The 25,087-nt window shown below is 56.2% G+C and overlaps 1 protein-coding gene across 1 annotated transcript in view; it reads right to left on the minus strand.

Moving 5' to 3' along the window:
• CELSR3 (cadherin EGF LAG seven-pass G-type receptor 3) overlaps positions 1 to 25,087 on the minus strand; it is a 103,752-nt gene that overhangs the window by 35,910 nt on the left and 42,755 nt on the right. Inside the window, exons 18-36 of the mRNA XM_059715998.1 lie at positions 21,660 to 21,754; positions 20,044 to 20,253; positions 19,175 to 19,358; positions 18,101 to 18,250; positions 17,220 to 17,388; positions 16,617 to 16,784; positions 16,022 to 16,148; positions 15,564 to 15,770; positions 14,531 to 14,705; positions 13,315 to 13,427; positions 12,903 to 12,982; positions 11,923 to 12,049; positions 9,185 to 9,298; positions 8,616 to 8,752; positions 8,042 to 8,148; positions 6,859 to 7,032; positions 6,239 to 6,439; positions 4,761 to 5,841; positions 4,594 to 4,648 (exon numbers count right to left, since the gene is read on the minus strand). Coding sequence (XP_059571981.1) covers positions 4,594 to 4,648; positions 4,761 to 5,841; positions 6,239 to 6,439; positions 6,859 to 7,032; positions 8,042 to 8,148; positions 8,616 to 8,752; positions 9,185 to 9,298; positions 11,923 to 12,049; positions 12,903 to 12,982; positions 13,315 to 13,427; positions 14,531 to 14,705; positions 15,564 to 15,770; positions 16,022 to 16,148; positions 16,617 to 16,784; positions 17,220 to 17,388; positions 18,101 to 18,250; positions 19,175 to 19,358; positions 20,044 to 20,253; positions 21,660 to 21,754 — 3,674 coding nt within the window. The remainder of the gene's footprint in view (positions 1 to 4,593; positions 4,649 to 4,760; positions 5,842 to 6,238; positions 6,440 to 6,858; positions 7,033 to 8,041; positions 8,149 to 8,615; positions 8,753 to 9,184; positions 9,299 to 11,922; positions 12,050 to 12,902; positions 12,983 to 13,314; positions 13,428 to 14,530; positions 14,706 to 15,563; positions 15,771 to 16,021; positions 16,149 to 16,616; positions 16,785 to 17,219; positions 17,389 to 18,100; positions 18,251 to 19,174; positions 19,359 to 20,043; positions 20,254 to 21,659; positions 21,755 to 25,087) is intronic.

Genomic DNA, 25,087 nt, shown 5'->3' on the forward strand with positions numbered 1-25,087 from the left:
TAACTACAGTGCTCCAGAAGCAGGGAGGGCAGAGGATCCCCCTTCCCCGGCCACTCCCAGCTTGGAGGCAGTAGCTTGCAGCCTCCCCACGATGCCACCGAGGCCAGACCCAAGGCTAACGGCTTCGCTGCTCTCTTGTTTTTGGCACATGGCACTAGCTAAGCATTTGGCAGTTGGGTGAATTCCTGTCATGGGCTCAGAGTCCCAGGGATGGAGCAGGAGGGTGTCACCAGTGGGTGGGGGCAGGAGCAGCATCTGGCGGGCAATCCAGGCCTCTCCCCCAAGTCATGTGCTGGCGGGGGACAGAGCCAGGGGTTGCATTCGCTCAGCAGCACAGTGATCGTGCCAAGCCTGGCACAGGTGTTTCTCAGTAAACTTAGAGCTTGCCAAGGTGAGGAGTCAGTACTCCCCTCCATGAAGCAGGCTGCAAAGCACCAGGCTTCTGAGAGTTAATGGTTACGGTTTCAGAAACAGTCTGCCCATCTCGGCTGGACCCAGCCCAAGGTGCTTTGGGGACAGGTCTCCCTGCACCCACAATGGCAACGTAGTCTTGAGAAGCAGAGTCCCCTGCACTGAAATAAACCCTCCAGCCGACAGACAGCACCCACATGAATCAAGCCCTCCTGAAGAACGTGCATCCCTGGAAACCCAATCAGAAAACAAGCCCCCAAACAGATCTCAGCAGTGACCAACAGCTCTGATGCCAGCAGGTCACAAAGTGGGATGGGTACAACCATCAGCCAAAGATAGACATATGCAGGGACCAGTGTCATACCTGAAGACCCAGGCCCTGTGGACATACAGCCTGAAAAAACAGTGGAGACAAACTATTGTACCTGAAGGCAGCATGGCACTAAGATGAGCAATGGGGGCGTAGGCACAGGTGGGGGTGTCTGCCCCTGCCATACCTGTGCTTCTGGGTGAGGACAGGGTTCTTTTTTGCATGGAGCCCTTTGGCTGCACACCTGGCTTGAGCCCACCATGAAAGCACTTCGAATCTGGAAACAGGCAGGGTGCTGGGCAGCCGCTGTATCCATGTGCCCATCTCTGAGGCTTTCTCCACTGCCAAAACACCTCACTCCCTTCTGGCTGGGGCTGGTCAATCATTTCTGAGATGGGGGCTCCCCTTCCCATGTTTAGGCTTTGACCAAGCAGCAGGCCAGAAGGTCATGAGGCCCCCTCACCAGCCGCAAACTATGGAATGTATTTGAGAATAGGATGTTCTCCGTCCCCACCAGCAGATCAAAGGCTCCACCTGGGGAGGACCTGGACAGCACCAGGGGAGTCCAGCCTGCACGGACAGGCAGCGGAAAACATTTCCTAGTGTAAACATTATGCGCTCGCTGCACAGTTCAGCGGCAGGGTTCCATAGGAATAAGGCAGTAAGTCGTGCACCGTCGCTGCGAGCGTGTGCAGCACATGGAGCAAGAGACACGGGTCCCCTGGGTGCTGTGCCCAGAGCACGGCAGGGGCAGGGCTGTAAACACATTGCTTTCCACACCCAAGCAGGCTGTGGTGTGGGTCCTAGGGGCCTACAGTCCCCTGAGTGAGGGTGGGGGCGGGCACCAGAAGCAACCCCTGTGGGCAGCAGGAGGTAGCGCCTCTGCCTCCAGGGGCATACACAAGTGACAAGAGGGGCAGGGAAGTTGGCTAGCTTGCAGCTCTCTGCACTCTCATGGGGGATTCGGTACACTCTGAGGCAGCAGCAGGGAGCACTGGAGGGGGAAGGGGCAGTGAGCATCCAGAGTGGCTTGAATTTCAAACTGCTACCATGCTTACAGTGCCTGTCCTCTCTCCTGATATCCTGGCCTGTCTGAGCTGCATCTGAGCAGTGTTGGCACTGGGTGTGTGTGGATCTGAGTGGGGACCTCGGTCTGGGCCCTCATTTACTCCCACCTGGGGTCTGTGCTAGATGGGAACACACTCTCCTGGCAAGAGGCACAGGAGTCACTAGCTCACATGTGTGCTGGGAGGGAGGCATGAGGCTGCTTTGCCGGTGCCCCCAGCCCATGCTTCTGTACCAGCTAAGCCACTTTCAGTGCCTGTTCCTTTGACTGCAGTTTGGGAGACTGCTAGCTCTAAAAGAAACAGCCCCACCTACCCACTGAGCCCCCAGGCTTCCCCATGGCATCTGCCCCCCTCTCTGTGGCAGGTGCCAACCCCAAGGCTCCTAGGATTATAGGCAGGAGGGGGGTTGCCCTTATACATCCAAGTCGGAGAGAGGCAAACACTTGATATTTGATGCTGGATCAGGAACCAAGAGGCTTTTCCCATCACCAGTGCTGTCAGAGGGCACTGTGGGGGGGTGGCCAGAGGAGTGGGAGGGCAAGACAGGTCTAGGAAGACTAGGATGTGAAGCAGAGTTTTCACAGAGGGCTTAGTGCCTCAGCAGCTGTCCCCAATGAGCCCTGCCTTCCCGCTTGCTGAACAGACACACTACGCTGGAGCTCTTTCTCCTCTGCCCGTTACTAACTGGTGGCAAGTGACACAGCTCAGCTCAGACTGACGGCCGGGGGGGCTCCACCAGCTCACCCCTCTCATGGCAGCCTCTGCTCTGGACTCAGATGGGGGCTGCAGAGGAAGGCTGGTGCACATGGCTGGCCTGGGGCTCTGGCCTGGGTGACTGTGAGGGCACCACGTCAGGAAGGAGGGGCACTGGCAGGGTCAAGGGGGGCAGGGAGTGCTGTGGGTCAGGACTGGGGCACCAGCAGAGGCACTGCTGCCTCTCTCTGCCTGCCTGGCACTGTCGCTTCCCCAAGAACAGGAGACAGCCCCGGGATGGGACGCCATGCAGGAGAGTCCTGAAGAACACTGCTCGCTGGGAGGGGGCTCCACGGCACATTGGCCTCCCCCTGCCCAGAGCCTGCGCTGGGGAGGCCGTAGCCCCGCGAGACCCTGGCTGCAGTCGCCGTCAGCATCGCGGCAACAGGAACAGAAAGTTCCGTAAAAATAACCATAGAAATTTCTCTTCTCTCTGATTACAAAGATACAAAATGTATAAAACCCTCCCCACCCCCGCCCCACCTCCAGGACACGCACACGCGCACACACACAGTGTAGAAAGGGTTCAGAGAGGAAGATTTCGATCCATTTGTTTCTGATATGTTAACGAGTGGCACCAGCAGGGGGTTTTGCTCATGGTGTAGTGCTGCTCCCTGCTCCGGGGCACCCTGTCAAGGCAGGCAATTGGCCGGTGCAGCCTCAGTTGGCCCAGAGGTACCTGAGACCCCTTACTCCCAGGGGCGCTGGCGTAGCCTGCCTGGCTCGTGGCCCACGAGTCCTCCAGCAATGATGGGTGGGGAAGGCGGGGTGCCTTCAGGCCTCCAACCACTGTCAGTTTTCTCCTTGCAGGCGCCTGCCCCCCCCAGGGACCCTGACCGTCTGCTGGAAGGGTCCGGCCAGGCGAACACCCCTGCTTCTTCCTTTGCTCTTGAGGCAGCTCGGGCCCCTCAGGAATGGCCCTCACTTCTCGTGACTCTGCATGGGGGAAAGGAGAGCAAAATTAATACATGAAGCCCCTGGGGCTCTGCTCCCTGTTCCTTCTTCTCTGGCTGGTCTAAGCCCAAGGGCAGGGGCTGTGGAAAGCACAACACGTGCTGATCAGTACCAGCAACAATGCCCAGGACAGGCAGGTATAAGACAATGGATGGGCTCTGCCTCCTGCCTGCACCTGTGCCCAACACATCTGAAAGGCTTGTTCCTTACTGTGCACCCTGAAAGGGGGGACACTGCCAGGACATGGCAGCAATAGCACAGGGATGAACATCCTCTGCCCACAGGAGCCTGAGGATGCCTTCTAGACAAGCATCAGGATGCCTTCTAGACCTCCCCCATTGTGCTGGTCTGTTGTGCTAAGAATCCAGCTGGGGTCCTGTAGGGTGTGCAGGGGAGTGTAGTGGGGATAGAAATGGGTTCAAATGGCCCCATGTCAGCACTGTGAGGACAGGAACACAGCAGCACTGCCTGGAACAGGTGCAGGAACAGAAAGGACCAGGAACAGAAAGGGAAAGAGCCCATCTCCCTCTCTGAGGGCAGGGCCCAGGACCCAAAGTGTGGGAGGGGGAAGGTGGCATGAAACAGGAGAGGGGTTGGGCCCAGTCCTCACGTCCAGCCCAACCACTGCAGACAAGGCAAACAGAGCTGGAGGACACCCAGCTCTAAGAAGGATTTAAGGGAACTCAGTGCAGGGAAAGGGCTTTCAAATGAGGCTGACACGTGCTGGGCTCAGGTGTTGGGCACGCTCCTCCTTTTATACCACCCCTCCAAGCCCAATACGTCAAACGGGACATCACTGCTTCTCTGTAGCTTAGGGGAAGGCAAAGCTTGGCCCACAGATCCAACTGGGCCTGTGGTAGACTCCAATTCCCAGCAGCTTCTGCCCGTGTTGCTGTGGCCAGTTTTCATGGAGACCCCAGGAGCGGTGGGGCCATGACATTGTTGGGCCAGGGCTTCCATGGAGACTGGCACATGCAGTCCTGGCAGGGCGTGTGGCTGGGTGGGGAGCTGCTCCAGGGCCCTGGCCCTGGCCCCAGCCCCAGCCCTGGAGCAGCTCTTTGCCCATCCACACGTATTAGGCACTTTCAGACCCTATACCTCAGGGCAGTCAGAAGCCTGGTAGCATTGCTCATGTTTCCCATACCGAACATAACTAGGGGCAGAAGGAGCACCAAGGTGGCTGGAGGTTAAGGTTACCCATTGGCCAAGACACGGCACAGACCGGACTGACCTGAATGCTGCCTCTGGGAAAGGGCAACACTTACTCTGAATCTGGCGACAGCTCAGAGATACTGTGGGAGGTCGCAGAGCGAGGTGTGGAAGGGCACGGCACAGAAGGTGTTGAGGAGGTCTGCACTGCAGAAGGAGTTGCCGTGGTCTGTGGGCCAGAGGGAGTGCTGGAGGATTGCATGGAGGACAGGACAGAGGAATTAAATGAAGCAAGGATGGAAGAAAGGATGTCTAATTGCTCCGTGGAAGGGTGTTGGCTGGCAGCTGCTTCCAGATTCTCTCTAGAAGACTGCCTCCTAGAAAGAGGTTCTAGGTTCTCTCGGGAGGGCTGTCTTCTAGACAAAGACTCTAAATTTTCCCGTGATGGATGCCTACTGGGCACTGTATCCAGATGCTCCCTGGAAGTAGATCTTCTGGATAAAAAGTCCAGCTGCTCTCTTGAAGGTTGCCTAGCTGATGCAAGCTGGTCCCTTGAAGGCCGTCTTCGAGAAAGCAGATCCAACTGCTCCCGAGATGTGTCTCGACTTGGCAAAGTGTCCATTCGATCTCTAGAAATTTGCCTACTAGGTAATGTATTTAGCCACTCCCTAGAGACTTCTCTTACTGGCCCACAGTCTAGTTGTTCTCTCGACCCAAACCTACTGGGTAACATATCTAGATGGTCTCTAGACCCCTGCCTCCTGGGAAGTGTATTCCCATGATCGCTCTGATCATACCTGGTAGCTAAGGTGTCTAAGTCCCCTCTAGACCCATGCCTGCTGGGTAGATTTTCCAGGTGTTCTCTAGACCCATGCCTACTAGGGATGGTGTCCAGCTGCTCCCTGGAGCCATGCCTGCTGGGGACAGCTTCCAAACGCTCCCCCGAGTTGTTCCTGCTCAGCTGCTCTCTGGACATCTGCCTTCTCATCAGCATGTCGAGCTGCTCCCGGGAAGAGTACCGGCTAGCCGGCTGGGAGAGGCTGCCTGCCCCTGAGTAGATCCTGCCATAGGAAGCAGCAGGAACAGCCCGGTGACCCAACGTGGACGTTTTGTACCAAGAGAGCTCATTGGTCATTCTGCCCACAGATGACAAGCCCTGCAGAGCTGGAGGGTACTGGAGGCGATTCTTTAGAATCCCTGCAGGAGACAAGCAAAGCCGAGAGTGAAGCAAGTCCTGGGGATGGCAGAGAAAATCCCCCTTATTCCCAGACAATGGGACTGGCTCAGTGACCTGGGCTGTGCTGCCCCTCTCTGTGAGACCCATGGGGGGGAGGAGGTTGCAGCTGGGTGTGTTTGGGATGGTTTCAGGATGCCAGCACCTACACTCTGTCATCTCCAGAACAGAGACACGTCTAATGCCAGTAGGCATGCAGAGAAGCCATGAATGGTCAGTCTGCCCAAGCAGTGCCAGTCCTCCATGGGCAGAGGGTGTGGCAAGGCTCTGAGGATGCAGTCAACAGGATGTACAGTATGCGCCCAGGAGCACTGGCAGGGCTCTGGGGCAATTGTCCCCACCCCCACCCAGGGTAGTTACCTTTCCTTTGGCGCTGGGTCTGGGTGAGGGAGTTCTCGTCCCCACTGGTCAGGGCCAGGTCTGGCTGGTTGTTGTTGGCTGCATCCTTATTGATGTCGAATCCCAGCTTCCGCTCAGAGCCCCATTTCTGCAGAGAGCAGGGGTGAACCTCGCATTCACCCAACGCTGGCCAGTAGGACATCAGATCATTGCCATCCACATCTGGGGAGGGGCAGGGCAAGACCGCAGGGGAGGAAGAACACATTATGCCTGGATACAACTAAAAGCAGGACCTGCTGTGATGCTCACAGGGGTCAATTCACAAGGCCTCTCCAATCTTGTGACTCACAGCCTGCAGTGGGCTGGTGGGACTCACAGGGGAGAACCAGCAGACAGGACAGGTGGTGGCATTCCCCTGCCTCTCCTGCAGTCCCGCCTGGCCTGGATCCTCTTAGCTAGTCCCAGGGCTCATCAGGTTTAGATTTTATCTTAGCAAAGCATCATGCTGCATCAACAACAGGTGTTTCAGAAGTGCCCTGTGGGTGGAGACCCTTCCCTCCCACCCTCAGGTCTGCATAACTCCAGGCCCTGGTTGACTGCCAGGGCCCCAGCATCTGGCAGGACCCTCCTGTGGTACTTGCCCTTGGGAGTGGTGTTGGAGGGATTGGTGAGGAGACGCTCGCTGTGTGCGGCCCGTTTGAACTGGCGCTGGAACCTGCCACGCAGACGCACATTCTCCTCGCTCTCCGATGAGGGGATGGAGAGGCTGCGCTCCTCATCCAGGGAGAGGTCGCTGTCCGAGTCTGAGTCTTGATCTGGGCAGGACACATGGAGGTTGGAAGAGGAGGGGGGCAGTGTGGGATGGGGTTCTCCTGCCTGCATCCTCAGCTGAACCCCCTGATTTGGCTCTCCCCTCCTGAAAACCATAGGCCACTGCCCACAGTGCAGCCCAGGTCACAGCCCCACCTTGCCCTGTTTTCTCCCCCAGTAACTAGCCAGATCATTTCCCATTCTGCCCAAGGGTAGATGCTGCTGAGTGACAGAACAAAGAGCAATGGTCTCAAGTTGCTGCAAGGGAGGTTTAGGTTGGATATTAGGAACAGCTTTCTCATTAGGAGGGTGGAAGCCCTGGAACAAGTTACCTAGAGAGATGGTGGAATCACCATCCATGGAGGTTTTTAAGGCCCAGCTTGACTAAGCCCTGGCTGGAATGATCCAGCTGGGGACGGTCCTGCTTTTAGCAGGAGGTTGAACTAGATGACCTCCCGAGGTCCCTTCCAACCTGAATTTCCTACGATTCTATGAGTGACTCTGGCTGCTCCCTTCTGCCTTAATCACAGTCTGTGCAGACTCAGGAACCAGCAGGCTGACTGGTAGGGGCAGGTGCTCTGAGCCAATGCCTGCAGCACAAAGTTGAAGGAGATACATCCCTCATGTGTGGCGCTTGTTGTCAAGGCCAAGAGCATAACCAGGTTCCAAAAGGGACTGGACCAACTTTTGGAGGGCAGGTCCACTGACAGCAGTTAACCACAGCAGCTGGGGATGTGACCTGCTGCTGGTGCCTGGGAGGGATGGCAGGGGCTGGGTTGCTCCATACCCCCCCTGTTCCTTGGACTCTTCCTCTAAAGCATCCACTATTTGCCATTGTGGGAGACAGGACACAGGCTGGCAGACTTTTAGCCTGACCCAGCATGGCCTTTCCTATGCTCCAAAGCCTCCGCGCTAGCTTGGGACCTGCCCCATGCTATGGCAGCTGCTGTTTTGGGGCAGTCCGGGGCCCCTCCACACTCATAGCAATGTGAGAGGGCTGGGCACCAGCCTTACCTCCTCCTGCATCACGGTGGAACATTGCCACGTCGAGGTCCGTGGGGCCGGTGTGACCGAGTAGGCTGTGATCCAGGGCAGAGCCCTGACGCGCCATCATGTTCTCTCTGAAACACACCAGGCACAAGACTGCGACCCTGATTCCTTACCAGGCAGTGCTCCGGGTAATGCAGCCCTATCCTCTCATCTTCTGCACTTGGCATCAGCACCAGGAAGAGAAGACAAGACACAGAGGCAGAGACCCTGGAGGGCTAGGCCTGAGGTGCAGAGCTGCATTGGGTGCCCAGGACTGGAACAGCAATGGGCTGTGAGCCAGGAGTTAGGGGCACTGGCTGAGCTCCAGGGCTGGACCAGCAGGGGTAGTTATGGGCAAGGACTGAAGGGAGTCAGCAGAGGTACTGGGGGAAACCCAGGAGTCCTGCTCATCCACAATAAAGGGGCCAGAGGGCTGGCAGGCAATGCCTGGGAGGAGAGAAGCACCCTCACCCTGCCACATCCATCACGTCACAGCCATGCACGCATGGGCTCACTACCACCCCGCTGCCAGGCTGGGCCCTGCCAGCCTACACCCTACCTGAGGTAACCCCGCTGGCTGGAGTGGGTGCGGCCGGAGCGGACGCTGCTGACTGAGGAGATGGTGGAGGCCCCCAGGGTGATGCGGATGAGGCCACTCTCCTCAAACAGCGCCGTGTTGTTGTATGCACTGGGGCCCTGGTGAGGAAGAAGTGTGGAGGCTTCATTAGGAGTCTGTTTGCTGCATCTGGGTGTCACAGTCCCACTCCCACCCACTGGGTCTATCACCACAGAGAGGGGACAGGGGCCTGAGCCCATTCAGAAGCCCCCAGGGCTCTGCCCAGCAAGGCGTCCCCTTCTTTCCCAGGGGCACAGATGCCTCCACATGGGAACACAGGGCTCCCTGGGACTGGCAATACCTACATTCTGATGTGGCTGCTTGGTCCAGCTGCAGAGCTCAACCCTCTGCTCAGGTGCTTTCTGGCTCAGGACCTCCCCCACTGCCTCCCTGGAGCAGCGGGGATGACCGAGGGAAGGCACTGCCCCTCAGGCAGCTAAATGACAGGCTGAGAGGAGGACACAGCTCTTTCCCCATGATTCAGCCTAAAGACAAGCCGCTCCATCACCCACCTGTGCACTCCTGGCTGCCTCCTCACTCTGCCCCTTCTTGCCAAGGCAGGCCAGTTTCCAGGCCTCCTGCACCTCTTCATTCAGGACGCAGAACAGAAGCAACACAGCCAAGCCCTGAGAGGGAAGGGAAGGGAAGGGAAGGGAAGCTGTGAGTAGGAGTGCCGAGGGGGAAGCCCACAGTACCTCCTGGAGCCCCCTGCTCCACACCAAGCGGTGGGGCTGCATGGAGCCATTCACAAATGTGCTATTGGTTCCAGTCTGCTCCCCTGGAACCCACTGCCGGGACCTGGTGACTTCTGCTTCAGTCAGTCCTACCCGTGCACGGACGTGGCTCTCCAGCATCGGGCACACTGCTGCAAGCACCTCTTTGGATGGCAGGGGTGTAGCAAGCAGCAGGAGTGCAAGGGAGGCATCCCTGTGCTGCTCAGCTGACGTTTAGGGCCCCGCATGACTCTTCAGTCTCAGGAAGAGGAAGGAAGAAGTGACTCCCTCTTGGAGGGGGCTGCCTCCTGGTTCAGTTCCCTGAGGCCCACGGGAGGATGGGTGAGAAAACAGGTCAGGGCCATGTGGAGCACTGCAGAAGCCAGTCACCTTTCCCTCCAGAACCCAGGAGATCTGCTCGGGTGTAGAGCTGCTGGGGACCAAAAGGGCTCTGAGGCCAGGGGTGGTTATGAACCTGGGTACACGCCAGCAAGCACAAAGGCCTCTCCACATTAGTCTACCAGCTCACCAGCTCTCAGGGAGGGCCCTCACTTGTAGCAGCTGGATCAGGAAGCATAGATACTGTGGTTTGAGAGTGGTGAGGTAAGTGGGGGAGGAAAACCGGAACAGAGGTGGTTTGGGCAGCATGGGGCCCTGGCAGCTGGACCTGGCCCAATCCTGCTCTCAGGGCTCCCAGCACCAGGGAGTAGCCCAAGCAGAGCCAGGCTTTGCAGCAATGCAGTGTAACAGACACCAGAGGGGACTGTTAGGACAGGGGTGCTGCAATGCTGGCACAGCCGGGTTGGTGCAGCTAGGAAGGGCAGACAGCGGACAATTAGGTGCCACTCAAATTCCAGGCACTGGGGGCTCATAGCTCATGCCTCCATGCAGCCCCTGTAGCCCGCAAGCATCCCCGCAGGCTTTCAGGTGAGCAAAGACCCATGACAAACCCAGGCCCATCGCTTCATTCAGGGAGACTCCTCTTGGGCAGCTGCTTCAGAGCAGGCCTGGGTAACACCCCGCAGGTGCCCCAGGAAGAGATCACAGCTGCTGGCTGCTTGGGGCATGCTACCACCAGAGGCCGGTGGGCTCTGCCTAGGCAGGACAATGGCTACTAGAGGCAGCAGGTAGCCCAGGGGTGAGGGCAGCAGCAAGAGGGAGCTGACAGCACCAAGCTTGAGCTAAAGGCAGGCAGAAGCTGTCAGGGACGAGGGGGGAGGAGGGATTGACAGAATGGAAAGGCCCAGTGCCCTGAAAACTACCAGCAAAGGGTGGGGCCAGGGCCACTCTCAGTTGGCAAACCTTCATGAGGCCCTGCCAGGGGAACACACCTGAGCCGGCTCGGGTCCTGGGATGGCTTAGAGCTCGAGCTGCTTGGCCTTGCGGGCAATGTACTGCCACAGTTCAACTGCTGGTGGCACCAAGTGGGCCCATTCATCCTAGCTCAGGTAGGCATGTGCTGGAGATGCACCTAGACCAGCCTCTTCAGCAGGCAGCAATCTCAGCTTGTGAGTGTGACACTAATAACAGCAACATGTGTGCATATGTGCCAAGGGGAAAGAGGAGTGGGTGTGCACGTGCGTCAGAGTGGAAGAGAACCCAGCACCTGTTGGCCTCAGAGGGGGTTGGAGAGATCTGGGCTACACTGCTTGCTGGGTCACCCCCCTTTTTTTTTTTTTTAATTTCATGTCAGGGGCCAAATCAACCACATCAGTTCCCAACTCTATCAACTGAGAAGAGCTCAACCATTCAAGTCTGCATGGCACAACCACCAGCAAATATCCTACCTGCCAAACTCTTCCACTTGGAGCTTCAGATACTCTAGGACCCAGGACAAGCATTCTGCATGAAAGCCCCAAGTCTGGAGGCCTTGGAGTTTGATGCCCCTTAGTCTCACTTGCCCTAGCCAAAAGGCTGAAGGAGCAAGCTAGGGAGAAAGCCCAAGAACAATCACCCATCACCATAAATTGTGTAGCTGAGATCCACACATTGGAGGCATTATAGACTTTTGCAGGGGTCAGCCTGCCACAATTCAAGGGACAGGCCTTCACCCTCTAACTACACTGGGTCACTGAAGGCTGAGAAGAAGGGAATCTCCCCTGCCAAGTCACTTGCTGGGTCAAACATGGTTCAGCAGTGTCAGTGTTCAGAGGGGAGAAATCAAAGCTTGGGAGCTGCTGGGTTACTGCCAGGCAGGCCTGAGCCAGGGAGCAGCATATGAGGGGGACAGGGAAGCCAAGGGCTGCAGAGCAAGGCACACACAGGGGTGGGGAGAAGCGATCTCTTCTGTCGCACAGCAGTACAGGGGTAGGGCGGGGGGCACAGAGGGATCCTGCTGGAGCAAAAATCATTGGTCCCCCACTCCCTGTTTCCTGGCCTCCTCTCCCCACCTCCCTGTAACTCTCCTTTCCATCCGACTGCCTCTTCCCTTCACTTTCCCTTGTCCAGTGGGAGGCATCCTGGGAGGGGAGGAGAGGAAAGAGGAGGGGCTAAGCTCCTGCTTGGCATCCCTGGGCAGAGGCTGGACAGAGAGTTACCTGGAGGCTGCAGAGGACAGTGTAGAGGTAGTGGAAAGCCAGGACACTGTTGTTGACAGCCAAGAGGCCAAAGAGCCAGGTAGTACTAATAACTAGAAGCAGAACAAAGGAGCTTCGTAGCGTCATGCTGGAGAGAGAGAGACAGACAGACAGACAGACAAGCACACACACACACACACACTGAGGTTAGACTGTGTTGTTAACCTAGAATATTGCTCTGACAGAAACACAAGGGAAAGCACACGCCTGTCACCAGCTGCCTGGCTCTCTCTCGGCACCACCTTCCCACGCCAAAAGTTCATGGGCACATGCAGTATTCTCCAGCTCCACAGCTGCACTTGCTGCATACTGACTGCTCTTAGCTGGGCACCAGCCATGCCCAGAGGATGACACAGTCCCCAACCCAAGAAACTTCCTTTCTAAATCGGATGCAGCGCAGTGCAGACATACACAGACAGGTCCCTTGGCACCAAGACAGGGAAGCAGACCCAGCATTACAGTGTGGCTTGGAAGGAGAAGTGGAGGATGAATGGAAGCGGGTCACAAATGGAGAGCAAAGCAGGGTAGGAGCAGGGGGGAACAAGCTTGGAGACAGGGGCAGGAGAGGAGCAGAGCCCTGAAGATATGGGGATGGAGGAGGAGTGTGAGGTAGCAGGCGAGGGAGTGCATGGGAAGGGCAAGGCAGGGAGTGAAGTCATGCATTTCAGCCTTGGCCAGCCTGGAGGGAGGAAGCTAAGTCATGGCAGCTTAGCCAGGGAAGGAGTCAGGGTTACAGCAATGACTGTCCTTGGCAGCAGGCAAGAGGGGAAAACTGACTGGACAAAAAAGGACACGGAGGTCTGGGTGGTGATGGAGAAGGGAGTGTGCACGCAGGGGGTGTTTGGCCAGTTGGAGCAATAAAAGGCAAGGCCAGGAGCAGCCCCAGTTGGGGGCGGTCAGAGTGGGTGAGCCCTTCTGGGATCCCACCAGTCCATACTCACAGCACTGACTTCTTCTTGGCCTCCTTCTGACCAGGGGAACACGACATCTTTGCCACCAGCAGGAACATAACTCCATTCATCTGAAAGCAGAGACTGGTTAGAGGCTGCTCTGCTGCTCCGGCCCTGGTGCTCTCTGCCCCTCCCTGCCACACTGGGTGGGCAGCCAGCCTTGTGCAGAGCTGAGCTTCTTCCATAGATATCCATCTGCAAGAGCTTGAGGAATGGTGAGAAGGGGAGTCCAGGGGAGGAGGAGCACATGGAGAAGAAAGGACAAGGAGCAGAGAGGACCCACACAGGGAGGGACATGATGTGGAAGAGCCAGCAGAAACCTGGGAAAGAGCAAGAGGGGAAGAGGCCAAGATGCCTGGCCCAGAACAGGGGCTTGGCAGATATTAACAGAGTGAGAGTTTACCACAATGACGATGGTGATGGGGCCCGCAAAGCTCCAGACCAGCTTATCATGGATGGAAATCCAGCAGAAGTCAGGGTTCCCATAGCCCTCAGGGTCCAGGCCGACTGACAGTCCTGGGGAGGGGAGGAGAGGGAAGGGAAGGCTTAGTTCCAAGCACAGCTGCTTGGACTTACTCTGCATTTCCAGGGCATCTCCCAGCAAAGAAACCCAAAGCAGGGACCAAGCACTGGCTGATGCCACTTCCAAATGCTCCTTGGAGATCAGTATCAATGGGGTCCATTTTAGAGCCCCAGGACAGGGCACAAACTGCCCAATTTGGCTATGCATGGCAGCCAGAAGCACAAAGGTCCTGGGACACAGATGAAGATGAACATCCAAAGAGCATCTGTGCCCTATGCTGCACACCCTGGAATGGCAGGAGCTCCAGGCCCATCCTGAAGTAGGACAGGAGAGAGGCCTTGCTGGTTGTTTAGGAGGAAGGAGACCCTGGCTGCTGAGACCACTGATGTTCCACATCAGGGGAACTGGAGGCCCTGCCAGAACACCAAGGGCTCATCTATCCCATGGCAGCAGCAGAGTCTGGCCCAAGGGGCCTGAGGACTTGTCTGCAGACTCCGAAGTCCACCAGCCAGGCTGCTCTGGCCTCATTCTCCATGCCCGCTCTTGCACCCACTGTCTCTGTCAGGCCTGGAAGCAGGTACTGAGGATAAGTTCAGAGCACCCTCCCTGGCTAGCTTCTGGTCAGGTGTACACCAATGGACTCATATGGAAGGGGTGTGAGTGGGGGCTGCTCAGCTCCTTTCTCACTGGGATGGACCTTGGCAGCAGTAGAGATGAGCCCTGAGTGGAAACGAATGCATGTGGCCTTCACCTCTGCCTGTATGGTTGTCACACCAGCCTGGACCTCACTGACCATCTCCAGTGCACAGAGCTGCTGGGGATGCTCCTGGCTGGACCCATATAGCCACAAGCACATGCACAGCTGCAAACATGGATGCCCATAGACGTCTACACACATTCTACACACATCTCCTCCTACCTGTCTCATTGGCTGGATAGATAGTACCTGAATACCTGGAAACCTGCACAGTGCTCCTCCTACAGCTGGGGCTGATGGAAGGAGATCCTAAGCATGCTCCTAGCACGGCCCCAGGCCTGAGCCACTTCCCACCTCCCTCCAAGCAGGCACCTGTCTTCCCCAGTAGGCAGCACCTACCTGTGATGATGGCAGGCACCCCCCAGCCAATGGCATAGTAGAACCTCATGGCCCCGAAGTTGACATTGCGGGCTTCAGTTTGCATGCGGTAGATGTGGAGGCCCTGGACAAAGAGCCAGGCGAAGGTGGAGAGGAAGAAGCAGTGCAGCAGGATGGCAATCACAGTGCAGAGGAACTGAGAGAAGAGATCAGTGCTCAGGAGGAGCCCCCCAAAAGGGCCCCTTTTGTCCAAGATGGGGGAGGCACTTCCTTGCCAGGTCCTCTCTCACTGCAGGAATGCCACCCCTGCAGCACACCAAGGGCCCCATTCTGCTCTAACTACTGGATGCCTCTGGTCCAGGCTGCTAGTCCCACTCCTCTAGACAGGGGCTGGAAATCAGGACCCAAAGGAAATAGCAAAGCCTGGAATGAACCACCTTCTCACTCAGTTGCAGCCTGGCTCCAATCATTTCCCCCATCTGTTAGTAGGGGATTTGGGCAGGGGTTAAGCAATGTTCTCAGGGAGGCAGACACTTGGAGCTCAGACCTTGAAGCTCTCCCATCCTCGCTCTGGGAATCTCTCCTGCCACCAGCACAATCTTCACTTTTGGGAGGGAGGGACCACTTCCTCTAGAGGTGGCAGCTCATTGTCCCACCAGCTGCTCTCAGTGCCCTTGAGTCTGTACCTGGACTCCACACCTGGGCCAGCACCAGGGCAGGACCGGGAGGCAACAGAGACTGAGTCTGCGGTGAGAATCTTGGCATAAAGCCCAGAAAGGATGGATGTGGTTTAACAGACAAGGACATTTTTTTGTGGGGGGAGATTCCTTCCAGTGCAAATCTCCTTTTCTTCCTTGATACTTCCAGAAGACCTTGGGGCATCCCACTGGGCAAGCTCATTCCAGGGCTCCTTCTTCCAGTGCCCCCCATTCTGACCATATATCCATCAAAGCACTCCCCAGAACTCTCCCCTAGCCAGCAGGCCCCTCCACAGCTCCCTGGTCTGATGTCTTCTTCCTGCCTGGCTGCACAAGGGCTGACTCCTGCCCCTCACCTGGTTTTCAGTGCGGTTAATGCCCAGGAGGAAGAGCAGCTCAGAGAAGAAGAGGGTGGCAGCTATGTTGGAGTAGATGCCCCGGGTGTTGGACTTGAGGCCCTTCAGACATGTCAGGAAGAAGAAGGTCAGCAGCAGAGCCACGAGGGACAGAGACACCAGGGAGTAGGTGACAATGGCCAAGGTCTCCAGGTCACCCTCCAGTTGCTGCAGAAGAAAGCCAGAAACAAGCTTCAGAGTTAGGATGGAAGACACTTGGCATGTGCAGGCTTCCAAAGTCTCTCTCCTCTCTCTTTCTCCCTCTCCCTTCAGGACACCAAAGAGAGAAGCAATCTGGGACTCTCTGTGACACCTGTGCAATGGATGCTACCTGCAACTGTATGGCTCACGACCCTGGCCTGCCCTTCTCAGCATCCCACCTCAGCCCTTGCCCTCTCCCTCTGCAGAGGCTGGCTTACCTCTCGGTGGGAGCTGTCCATGAGGACCCCAAAGGTGCCAAACTGGGAGCACTGGCAGTGCACATGTGTGGTGTTCCTGTACACGAGGTCACAGTCTCTCGCTGTCCAGAAGCCGGAAGGGTCAGTCCTGCAGCAACCAGACAACACAGAGCACTCTGAAAGGACCGGGTCTTCCATACCGCATCTCTTCCCATGGAGAGGCAGCCAGCGAGGGTGGGAGGGTCACAGCCTGCTGGGCACCTGCCTTACAGCTCAGGGACCCTCTGGCTGCTGGGAGGGGGTCTTTTCTCCAAAGCTCCAGATGTGGAGGTGCAAGGGTGCAGGGATGACTGAGGCTGGGGACCCCCACCCAGGGTGGCAAGGGCATAGCCATGTGCCAGTTCCACTCACAGCACACAGGTGCAAATCCCCTTGCCCCAGAAGATGGTGCCATGTCAAGCCAGTTCCACTCCCCACTGCTCCCCCCTGACACCCTCACTAGCAGGATTTCACAGCACCAATGGCAGTGAGGGGGAGGCAGGGAACTAGTTGACTCCTCTGGGCAACACCCAGTGGGGGAGTCTGTGCTGGCCCTGGACGCTGGCGGGGCACTTACAGGCTGGAGTGGTTCCACTGCACGCACAGGGGCTTGCTCCGGTTGGCCGTCTGCAGCAGGCGAAACTCCAGTACCAGTGGTGCCTCCAGGGTGCCCTGGATGAAGGTGTGGTTGCTGAACACAGACACACTCACGATAGGGGAGTTCATGACGGGGTTCTTGGGCAGTCTGCAAGAGACAACAGGGACCTCATCACAAAGCTGGGCTTTTACCAGGCCATTCCCCAGAGAGTAGCAGTGCCAGAGCTGGTGGCATCTCTGTGCCCATGGAAGAGACTGATGGAGACCCAGTCAGACTCAGCCCTGCCCCAAGCCAGCTCCCTGGGGTCTACCCAGTCCTTGGTCTTCTCTTCAAAGCTGCCACATGGGGGCAAGCAATGCCAATTGTGTGAACGGCATTAGCAGTGCAGACACCCACACCCTGGGACCCGGGCAGGGACCCCAGCTCCTTTTGCACAGGCCACCGGACAGCTTGGCTCAGCCAACAGGCAAGCAGCAGTGTCCTGAGCTCTGGTCCCTGCCAGGCTGGCAGCACCTGGCTGGCTTGCAGTCTACCCCAGCACAAGCAGGCTGGCCACACTGAGGACTGTGTGGTGGGTGGTACCTGAGGCTGCGGCGATCCACCTGGTAGCGGGCAGGGAGCAGTCCCCCCAGCGTGCGGTAGATGATGAGGATGATGATGGTGACAGCAGGCTCAGGGTCTGGGAGGGCCTGCCTGGGGGGCGAGGTCCACATTGTGTCATTCCCTTCACTGCTTGCAGGTGTCGGAACCACTGTGGATGGAGCTCGGGTCAGAGACACAAATCGAGAAGGGACTGGTTTCTGGGCATGACCTGGACAGAGCACAGGGCCCGGTGGAAGTGAGGACAGGCTCCTCAGGCTGTCTCACTAGGCACGATGCTGCAGACAGAGGGGAGCCTCTTGGAAAAGGAGAGTAGATAAAGCACATTGCTTTAGCTGGGGCTGTGTTGAGAAGCCCCGAAAGCTCCACGGCCCCTTCCCTCTCCTATCCTAGCCACTCTCCAGGGACCAGGAGTTGCCTCCTGGATGCTGCTCTCTGGGGCTGTGCAGCAGGGCAGCCTCCTGTAAGCCTGGGAAGGCCCTTCAGAGCCCAGCATAGTCTCAGCAACAACCATAAGAGTAATGCAAGATGCTTTCTTCCTTCAGGGACTGGGCAGGCTCCCAGCTTCTGCTGGCTTGAGGCTACTGAGTCAGAGGGAGCTGCCTGCCAGCCTGGATCTGCTCATTCCTGCCTAGGCCCCATCAAGAACTATATGAGCCTGTGGGGTGAGGCACATGGGGATGCCCAGTGGCCCTCTGACCTGCTGGTGGTGGGGTGCTGTGGAAAAGAGACTCAGACAGAATCAGACAGCCAAGACTGAGCTCCGGGCACTGCTGTGCCCTCTGTGCAGTGCAGCCCTGAGCAGAGAAGCCCTGGTCCCTGCCAGGCTGGGGCTGGGGGGCTCAGGTCAGACACTTGCTTACCTTCTGCTTTGAGGGGGGTGAGCAATGAAAGCGGCAGCACCACGTGGGTGTGGGGGTCCCACAGGGCCTGGCCCCGGAACAGGCTGCTGTGGTAGCGGGGGTAGCGTCTCCGCACATGGGTGTGGTTCTCCATGCGGTCGATGCTAAGCACTGCATGGGGGGCAGAAGAAGAGTCAGGACCTCGGGCTGCTCGGTTTGGGGGCCCAGTGTGAGAGGCCTAGCCAGGGTTAATGCATTGGCTTTTTCCTTTGGGATGACACATTGCAGTGGGCTTGAGGCCACAATTGAAGTGAGCGGGAAGGTCTGAGTCCTATCCCTGTGAGATGTGCGCACCCCCTCCCCACTGCACGTCCCCCCCAAGCCATGACCACACAGTGAGGGGACCATGCGTGGATGCACATGCCAAACCCACAGACACGTCAAGCAGGAAGGAGCCATCTTGACATACCCGGTTGTTCTCGAGCCAATGGAGCCCTCCTGGGATGCCCCTTCTGTTAGGCTATGACCTGGGAGGAGCTGCCCAGAGCTGTGGTGAGTAGACGTTTTACTCAAGGGTTTACAGGGAATAACCAGGAGGGAACAGTGCTCCTGGGGGAGAACTGCTGTTCCCCAGCAGCTGCCTGTGAAGTTACCAATAGGGGCTGGCCGGAGAGGAGGTACATCTCAGGAGCCCAGCCCATGCCCAGCTACTGACTGGCAGGTGTGTTTGGTTTCACCAAGTGACACTGCTGGGGACACAGATCACAGCTGGCCTGGAATGACTGCCATTGAGCCAGGAGACTCAGGCTAACTGCCCATGGTCCCCGACTCCTGCAGACATCCATGGAAGTGTGTGTGGTCCCCAGAGAGGGGGATACCTACTTAGCTGAAGCCCCTCCAACAGCATCACACTCCACTAGGGCACAGCTGAGTCAAAGGAAAGTCCACCCTTCCTGCTCACCAGCTGACACCCCCTTTAGCTGGGGAGACATGACACTGGTCTCACTGATCTTTCTGACCCCTGTTAGCCCGTTGTCTTAGGTGTCAGGGCTTCCTCCTCTGCCCTGGCACTACTCCCAGCCACAGCCTACTCACTGATATTGGGCGTCACCACGCCCACGGGGTTGAGGTAGGTGAGTTTCATGTTGCTGGCCAGCGTGCCCGTGTACTCTCGCAGCTGCTCCATCAGCCCAGCGCTGCCGTGTTCACTCTGCAGCAGCATGTCCCAGTGCTCACGGTTCTCTGGTGCCAGCACTGAGCTTCCTGCCTGCAACAGGTTCTGCAAACAGACCCAAAAGGCAGAGTCCTTAGAAAGCTTGAGAGTGAAATGCCTCTCTTCGAGCTCCCCCACCAAGTGACCCACTGACAGCTTCTGGTCCAGGAAGGCTGGGGCGTTTGGGATGCTCCGTTCTCCAGAGCTGGGTCCACACCTAAGCACAGCCCCCATGAGACTCTTCTGCTCTCATTGAGACAAGATCCCAGGCCCTGGACCTTCTCAGTATCAGAAAGGGTTTCCTCCTAGAGAGTCTCCGTCACCCTTTTCTTGGTTTACTGGATCCCACCAGTTCTTTATGGGCCATTCTGAACCCTTGTCAGCAAGCATGTAGTTGAAAAGTGGGCACATGGTACGATCTGCAGGCTATGTGCCACAGCCTCATGGACTGCCAGCAGTCAGTGGGCCACTATTTGGGAATTACTGGTTTCATTTCAGTCCCTGGGTTCCCCAGTACTCCCTGAAGCATCCAACTTCTTTAATAACAAACAGGCTGAACAAAGCAGCAGGGCCGGTCCCCTACCCCAGTGAGGAAGAACCTGCCAGGCAGAGTGATGGGCAGGGTGGGATGAGATACTGCAAGAATCTACCTAAGAAGCTGCACTGAGGCTGGTCTTGGGACAGCACTGATAGGCTCTGCTGCCTTTGGCCAGGGAAGTACAGGACACCTTCGACTGCACCTGGCACTCACCTCATTGAAGTGGGCATCCTGGGTGGCTGTCAGGCCAAAGCCATGCTGCCTGCTCTCAAAATCCATCAGGCGGGACAGGAGGCGGTAGGTGATGTGGACATCATTGCCAAAGTAGCGCTCCATCTGGTCAGTCACTGTGCGCAGCCGAAGGGCCAGCTTCTTCGCCTCAATGGTGTTCAGCTCTGTCTCGTTCCTCTCCAGGCCCTGCAGCTGCCAGCAGAGAGGAAGGACAGGAGATCAAGTAGTGCTAAGTCAGGCTGTGGCTGCACCACTCCAGCCCCAGAAAACCCTGGGATAAAGGGGAGCAGGGCCTGATGCCCAGCAAGTCCAGCCAAGCTTGGGGACCATCTTGGAAACCAGGGAGATAGGCAGTATAAAGGTTCTCTTCAGGCACAATCACCAAGCCAGTGGGAGGTCTGAGACTAGGCACTGCCTGAAATGACAGCTGGCTAGCTTTGCCCTTGCACACTGTTCCTGTGGAAGACACGAAACCCCTGATGACAAAGGCATTTGGATCATCTAAATTCATGCAGGAGGATCTGGTAGTTAAAGAGACACCATCAACCTGGAGTCTGGACAATGACAAAAACATGTTTCTAGTGCTGTGCTTCCTCATGTGCCCTGGCCTGCCTGGCTGCTTGACTATTGCATTTTCCTGTTCCACAGGGCATAGCTTACTCTTCTCCTGAGAAACTGCCCACAAACACAGTGAAACTGGCTATGTTAGCTAAAGCTACTGGGTGCAAATTCAAGGAACTGAAAGAAAGAACACCTAATACTTCTTTTTTGGCCTCTCCAATCTCATCCAGTTACAAGGGTTTTCAGTATTACTGCTGACAGAGGCAGACTAAATAACCAGAGCAGTCTGAGTCCTGCATCTGATGTTATTACTGACTCTCAGCTGTTCTATGCCCAGGTTACTTGGCTTTGGAGCAGCAGAGCACAGTAATCTGGACCCCCAGACAACCCACAGCTGTTGATTTGTGGGGGCTCATTTCTCTGGGACAGAACAGTGGATTAGAAGGAAATAAAAAATTAGAAGCAAAGGAGGTTCCCCAGATGGGTAAAAGAATTTCACAGACATGCACAGAGTGCAAATTAAAAAGCCAGCAGCAATAATTTGCCCAGATTCCTGGAAACTGAATTGTCAGGTGAACTTAAAGATTCATCATTTTGTCTTAATGATCAGGCAATAGGTAGTCTTCATTCATTTTGACAGCAGGCTGAATGGGGCGGGAGGGGGAGCACAGCTGTGTCAACTCTCTGTGGATGGTGGAAAGAAGGAGGGGGAATAATCTGACCCATGCTACCTTTCTGCAATTGTCAGTCACATTTTCCCAAAAGTTTGTCACAATGGCGCTCAGTGAAAAACCTGCCCAGAAATGTCACAAGGAGAGCTGCTGGGTGCTCAGCCCTTGGGAAACTCCAGCTCCCTTTTAGGTGCCAGGATGAGAGCAGAGCTCATGAACATCTGGCCTCAAGCACTATTGAGAATCTAGCTGTTCAGGGCAAGAGCCTGGCAGACAGCTGCTGCCCTGTGGGTCGGACTCGATGATCTATTGAGGTCCCTTCCAACCCTAACATTTATGAATCTGTGCAAGGAGAGTGTGGATTACCAGTGCAGAGAGCTCCTTAAAGGCAGGCGATGTGCAGTTGAAGAGGTCTGGCTCCAGCCAGCCTTTCCCCTCATCACAGTGTCGGACGGCTGAACCTGAAAGGAGATGCAAAGGTCAGGGGTTTGAATCCAGAGTCCCCACCTCCCAGCCTGCAAGGAGAGCATCATGTCCAGGGCCAACCTGCTGCTTCTGTCACTACCATCAAAAGAGATGGTGCTTGCCTCCTCAGAGCCAGGCCAGCTGAGCTACCCACTGGGACCCCAACCCATGTCACATTAGAGGGAGCCCTGATTTTCTGTGAATACTGTCAGGTTCTGTAGCCATTCATTCATCAGCCGGGATGAGTCACCGCCAGACTGAGGACTGCCCACAAGCACTTGCCCCCAGGTGTTTTCCAGTTGTGGCACATGACCTGTCCCCTGTATCAGGTTGTATAACTGACTCTGGGAGAGGAGAGTCAGGAGTGAGCAACACCAGTCAGCATCACTGGGACTCAGGCCCGAGGACCCCTGAATAGTGATGGAGGGATCTGTGCCTCCCTGAAGGGGACTAAAGATATGACCAACATAGCACAGCCTGCCTGGCCAGATCCATTTATTCACTGAAACACCTGCACCTCATCCATTGCTCAGATACCACCACATCTTTCTCTTTTGCCTTGTATCTGACATGTCGAGAGAGAACTCCCCACAGGGAGGCTTCCTGGCCCCGCTACACTGGTATCACGATAGCCTTATGGTCAGACTGGCGCAGTGATGCTGGTACAGACTAAGGTTGGGTATTTGACCTGTCAAATAAAGTTCAGTCAATTGACCAGTCAAATATTGGTCAAAAACTAAAAAACTGCCAACAGGTCCACATAATAGATAGAAAAAGCACAAATTTTCCACTACGAATGTGTCAAAAGCAATAAAAAAGCATATTTCTGTCAAAAAACTACCAAAAAAGTAGATTTTTTGTAAAATTGGTATAATCTTTGACCAGTCAAAAATATGCAGTCAATTGACCAGTCAACTCTCAATATTTGACTGGTAAATTAACCAGCTTACTGACCCTAGTACAGACAAGGTCTCTGGTCTTTTGTTTAACACAGGGAAGCTCTGACCATGGAATACATACAAAAAGGACTGGACTGTTCTATGCACCCAGCTGTGTCAGGAAACCCTCCCACACCCAAACTCATTGGCAGTGCCCACACTGGCAGCCAGGCCCTGAGGAAACCCATTGAGCTCAGCACTGACTGAGCCATGGAGGCCAACACCAATGCCATGCACTCCAATGACATGGCCAGTAGCCCACCACGTGCCATCACCCTCAGTGGTGTCAGCTATTCATCCGCATGCAGTCCTCATGGGAGCCATGTCCCAGAGCTAACAACTCTTGTGCCTCCGGGGAGGTGAGTGTATCCATGCTGTTGTGTTTGTGGGAGGCTCAGACAGGGGAAGCAACTTGCCCAGGATCTGAGTCAGTGGGGAGCCAGGACTGGGTTTATCAGAGGTGACCACCAGTATCTGGGGGAACGTTTGTTCACCAGAGTGCCCCGAGGGATGACGAGGTCGAATGGTTATAAACTACTGCAAGTCCATTTCAGGCTGGACATAAGGAAGTATTTCTTTACTGTCTGAGCCCCCAAGGTCTGGAATAGCCTGTCATCGGAGGTGGTTCAAGCACCTACATTGAATACCTTCAAGAGAAATTTGGATGCTTATCTTGCTGGGATCCTATGACCCCAGCTGACTTCCTGCCCCTCGGGCAGGGGGCTGGACTTGATGATCTTCTGAGGTCCCTTCCAGCCCTAATGTCCATGAATCTATGAAATCTATGAAATCTCATAGCTTCAAGAAGGTCCTCTGAGCAACCTAGCAGGCATTCTCCATCCTGCTCATTCTCCACTAACCCCATCACCCCTGTCTTCCCAGAAGACTTCTTCTCCTTAGTGCTATCAACAACAGCATCAAAGCCAGAAAGGGCAGACAGCACTCAGTCTTGGAGGCTAGGGCCACACAGTGCGCTCACCTTTTTCTCTGTATCTTGCCTTTATTTCGGCCAAACAATACCTTCCCCCACCTCTCTCCAGCAGTCTGGGAAGTCCCTGTAGCTTGGGAGGGATCCTGCAGAATGTGTGGAAACTAGATTCCTCTGCCAAAGGAACTAATGAAAGACAGGTCCCTGCCATCCTGGAGGGTGATGAGACACCTGGGTCATGATGTCAGCTGACAGCATTTTGCTTTTCCAAGCCCACAGGCAATGCTAAACCAGGCCATGGGGTGCAGAGGTCTAGAGCTGGCCTGGCCAAAGAGCCGTGAGCTAGTCTACCAGGCACAGAGAGCTCTTCTGTAGTAGCTGGGACGCCTAAGCATGCTTGCCAGCCATGTTCCTTTCCCTGCTTTTTGTGGTAGCTCTGCCTGGAGGCACCTGTCTCCCTGCCATGTCTGCCTCCAACCTGACTGGTCCAAATGGGTTCCTCCTCTTTCCCCCATGTCATGTCTGTCCAAAGCCCCTCCACTTCCTCTTCCCTTCTTTCCCTCTCTTATGGCCACTGGGGTAGCTCCCTTCCCAAAGCAGGTGTCATGTTGCAGGTGGCAGCAGAAGCCACTTGCCTCTCCCTATTGTCCTGAGCCCTCTTAGCCAACCCCCATCAGTGCTCTAGCGGCTGAAGCTATGGGCTACCTGCAAGCAGCCCCCTGAGCACAGCAAAAGCAGCACCTCCAAGTTCCAGCCCTCCAAAGCAACATAAAGGCAGCAAGACAGAACGGTAGCAAGGCAATGCCTGGCTGCGGGGGTTTCTGCAGGTTAGGTTTCTTGGGGAGAGGAAGAGTGGTTGAGGGCAGGCAGCGGTACAAGGAAGCCAGGGCCAGGTACAGCATTAGTAACATGGTTGGCAGCTCTGGAAGCATCAGGGAAAGCGGAGGGACCATGGGAGTGCCAGGCAGGGAGCAGGGAATGGAAAGCCACGCAAAGCAGCCCTTGCAACACGCAGGGAAGGGAACGGGTCCTTACCTGCACCCCGCAACCCTGATCAGGCGGGAGAGAAAATGGGGAAGAGAAGCAACACGGTTAGGAGTGGAAGGAGCCATGGGGGAGAGGAACGACCTTCTTCCGGCAGGTGTCTGGAGGAGGGGTGGGATTGGTGCTGGCCACCCTATTGGAACAGCACTTCCCAGGCACAGAACTGCCCGGGGCTCTGGGGACACAGCGAGACTCCTGGATGCCTCCTGCATCTCAGGCCATGGACTCCACATTCCTTTGCCCTTCCGCTGGCTGGGGAGGGTTTCACTCTCCACTAAGGCTGAGCTCCAGGACCCTGAGGACAACAAGGCCCTGCTCTGGGGCACCCTCCCTGGCTCCAGGCTACTGAAGCCAGGAGCTGGCAGGACTTTGGGTGCAGTGCCAAACACCTCTGCTCTGTACCACCCACTGCACTGATG

This window comes from Alligator mississippiensis, chromosome 12 (assembly GCF_030867095.1).
Source record: "Alligator mississippiensis isolate rAllMis1 chromosome 12, rAllMis1, whole genome shotgun sequence".
NCBI lineage: Eukaryota > Metazoa > Chordata > Crocodylia > Alligatoridae > Alligator > Alligator mississippiensis.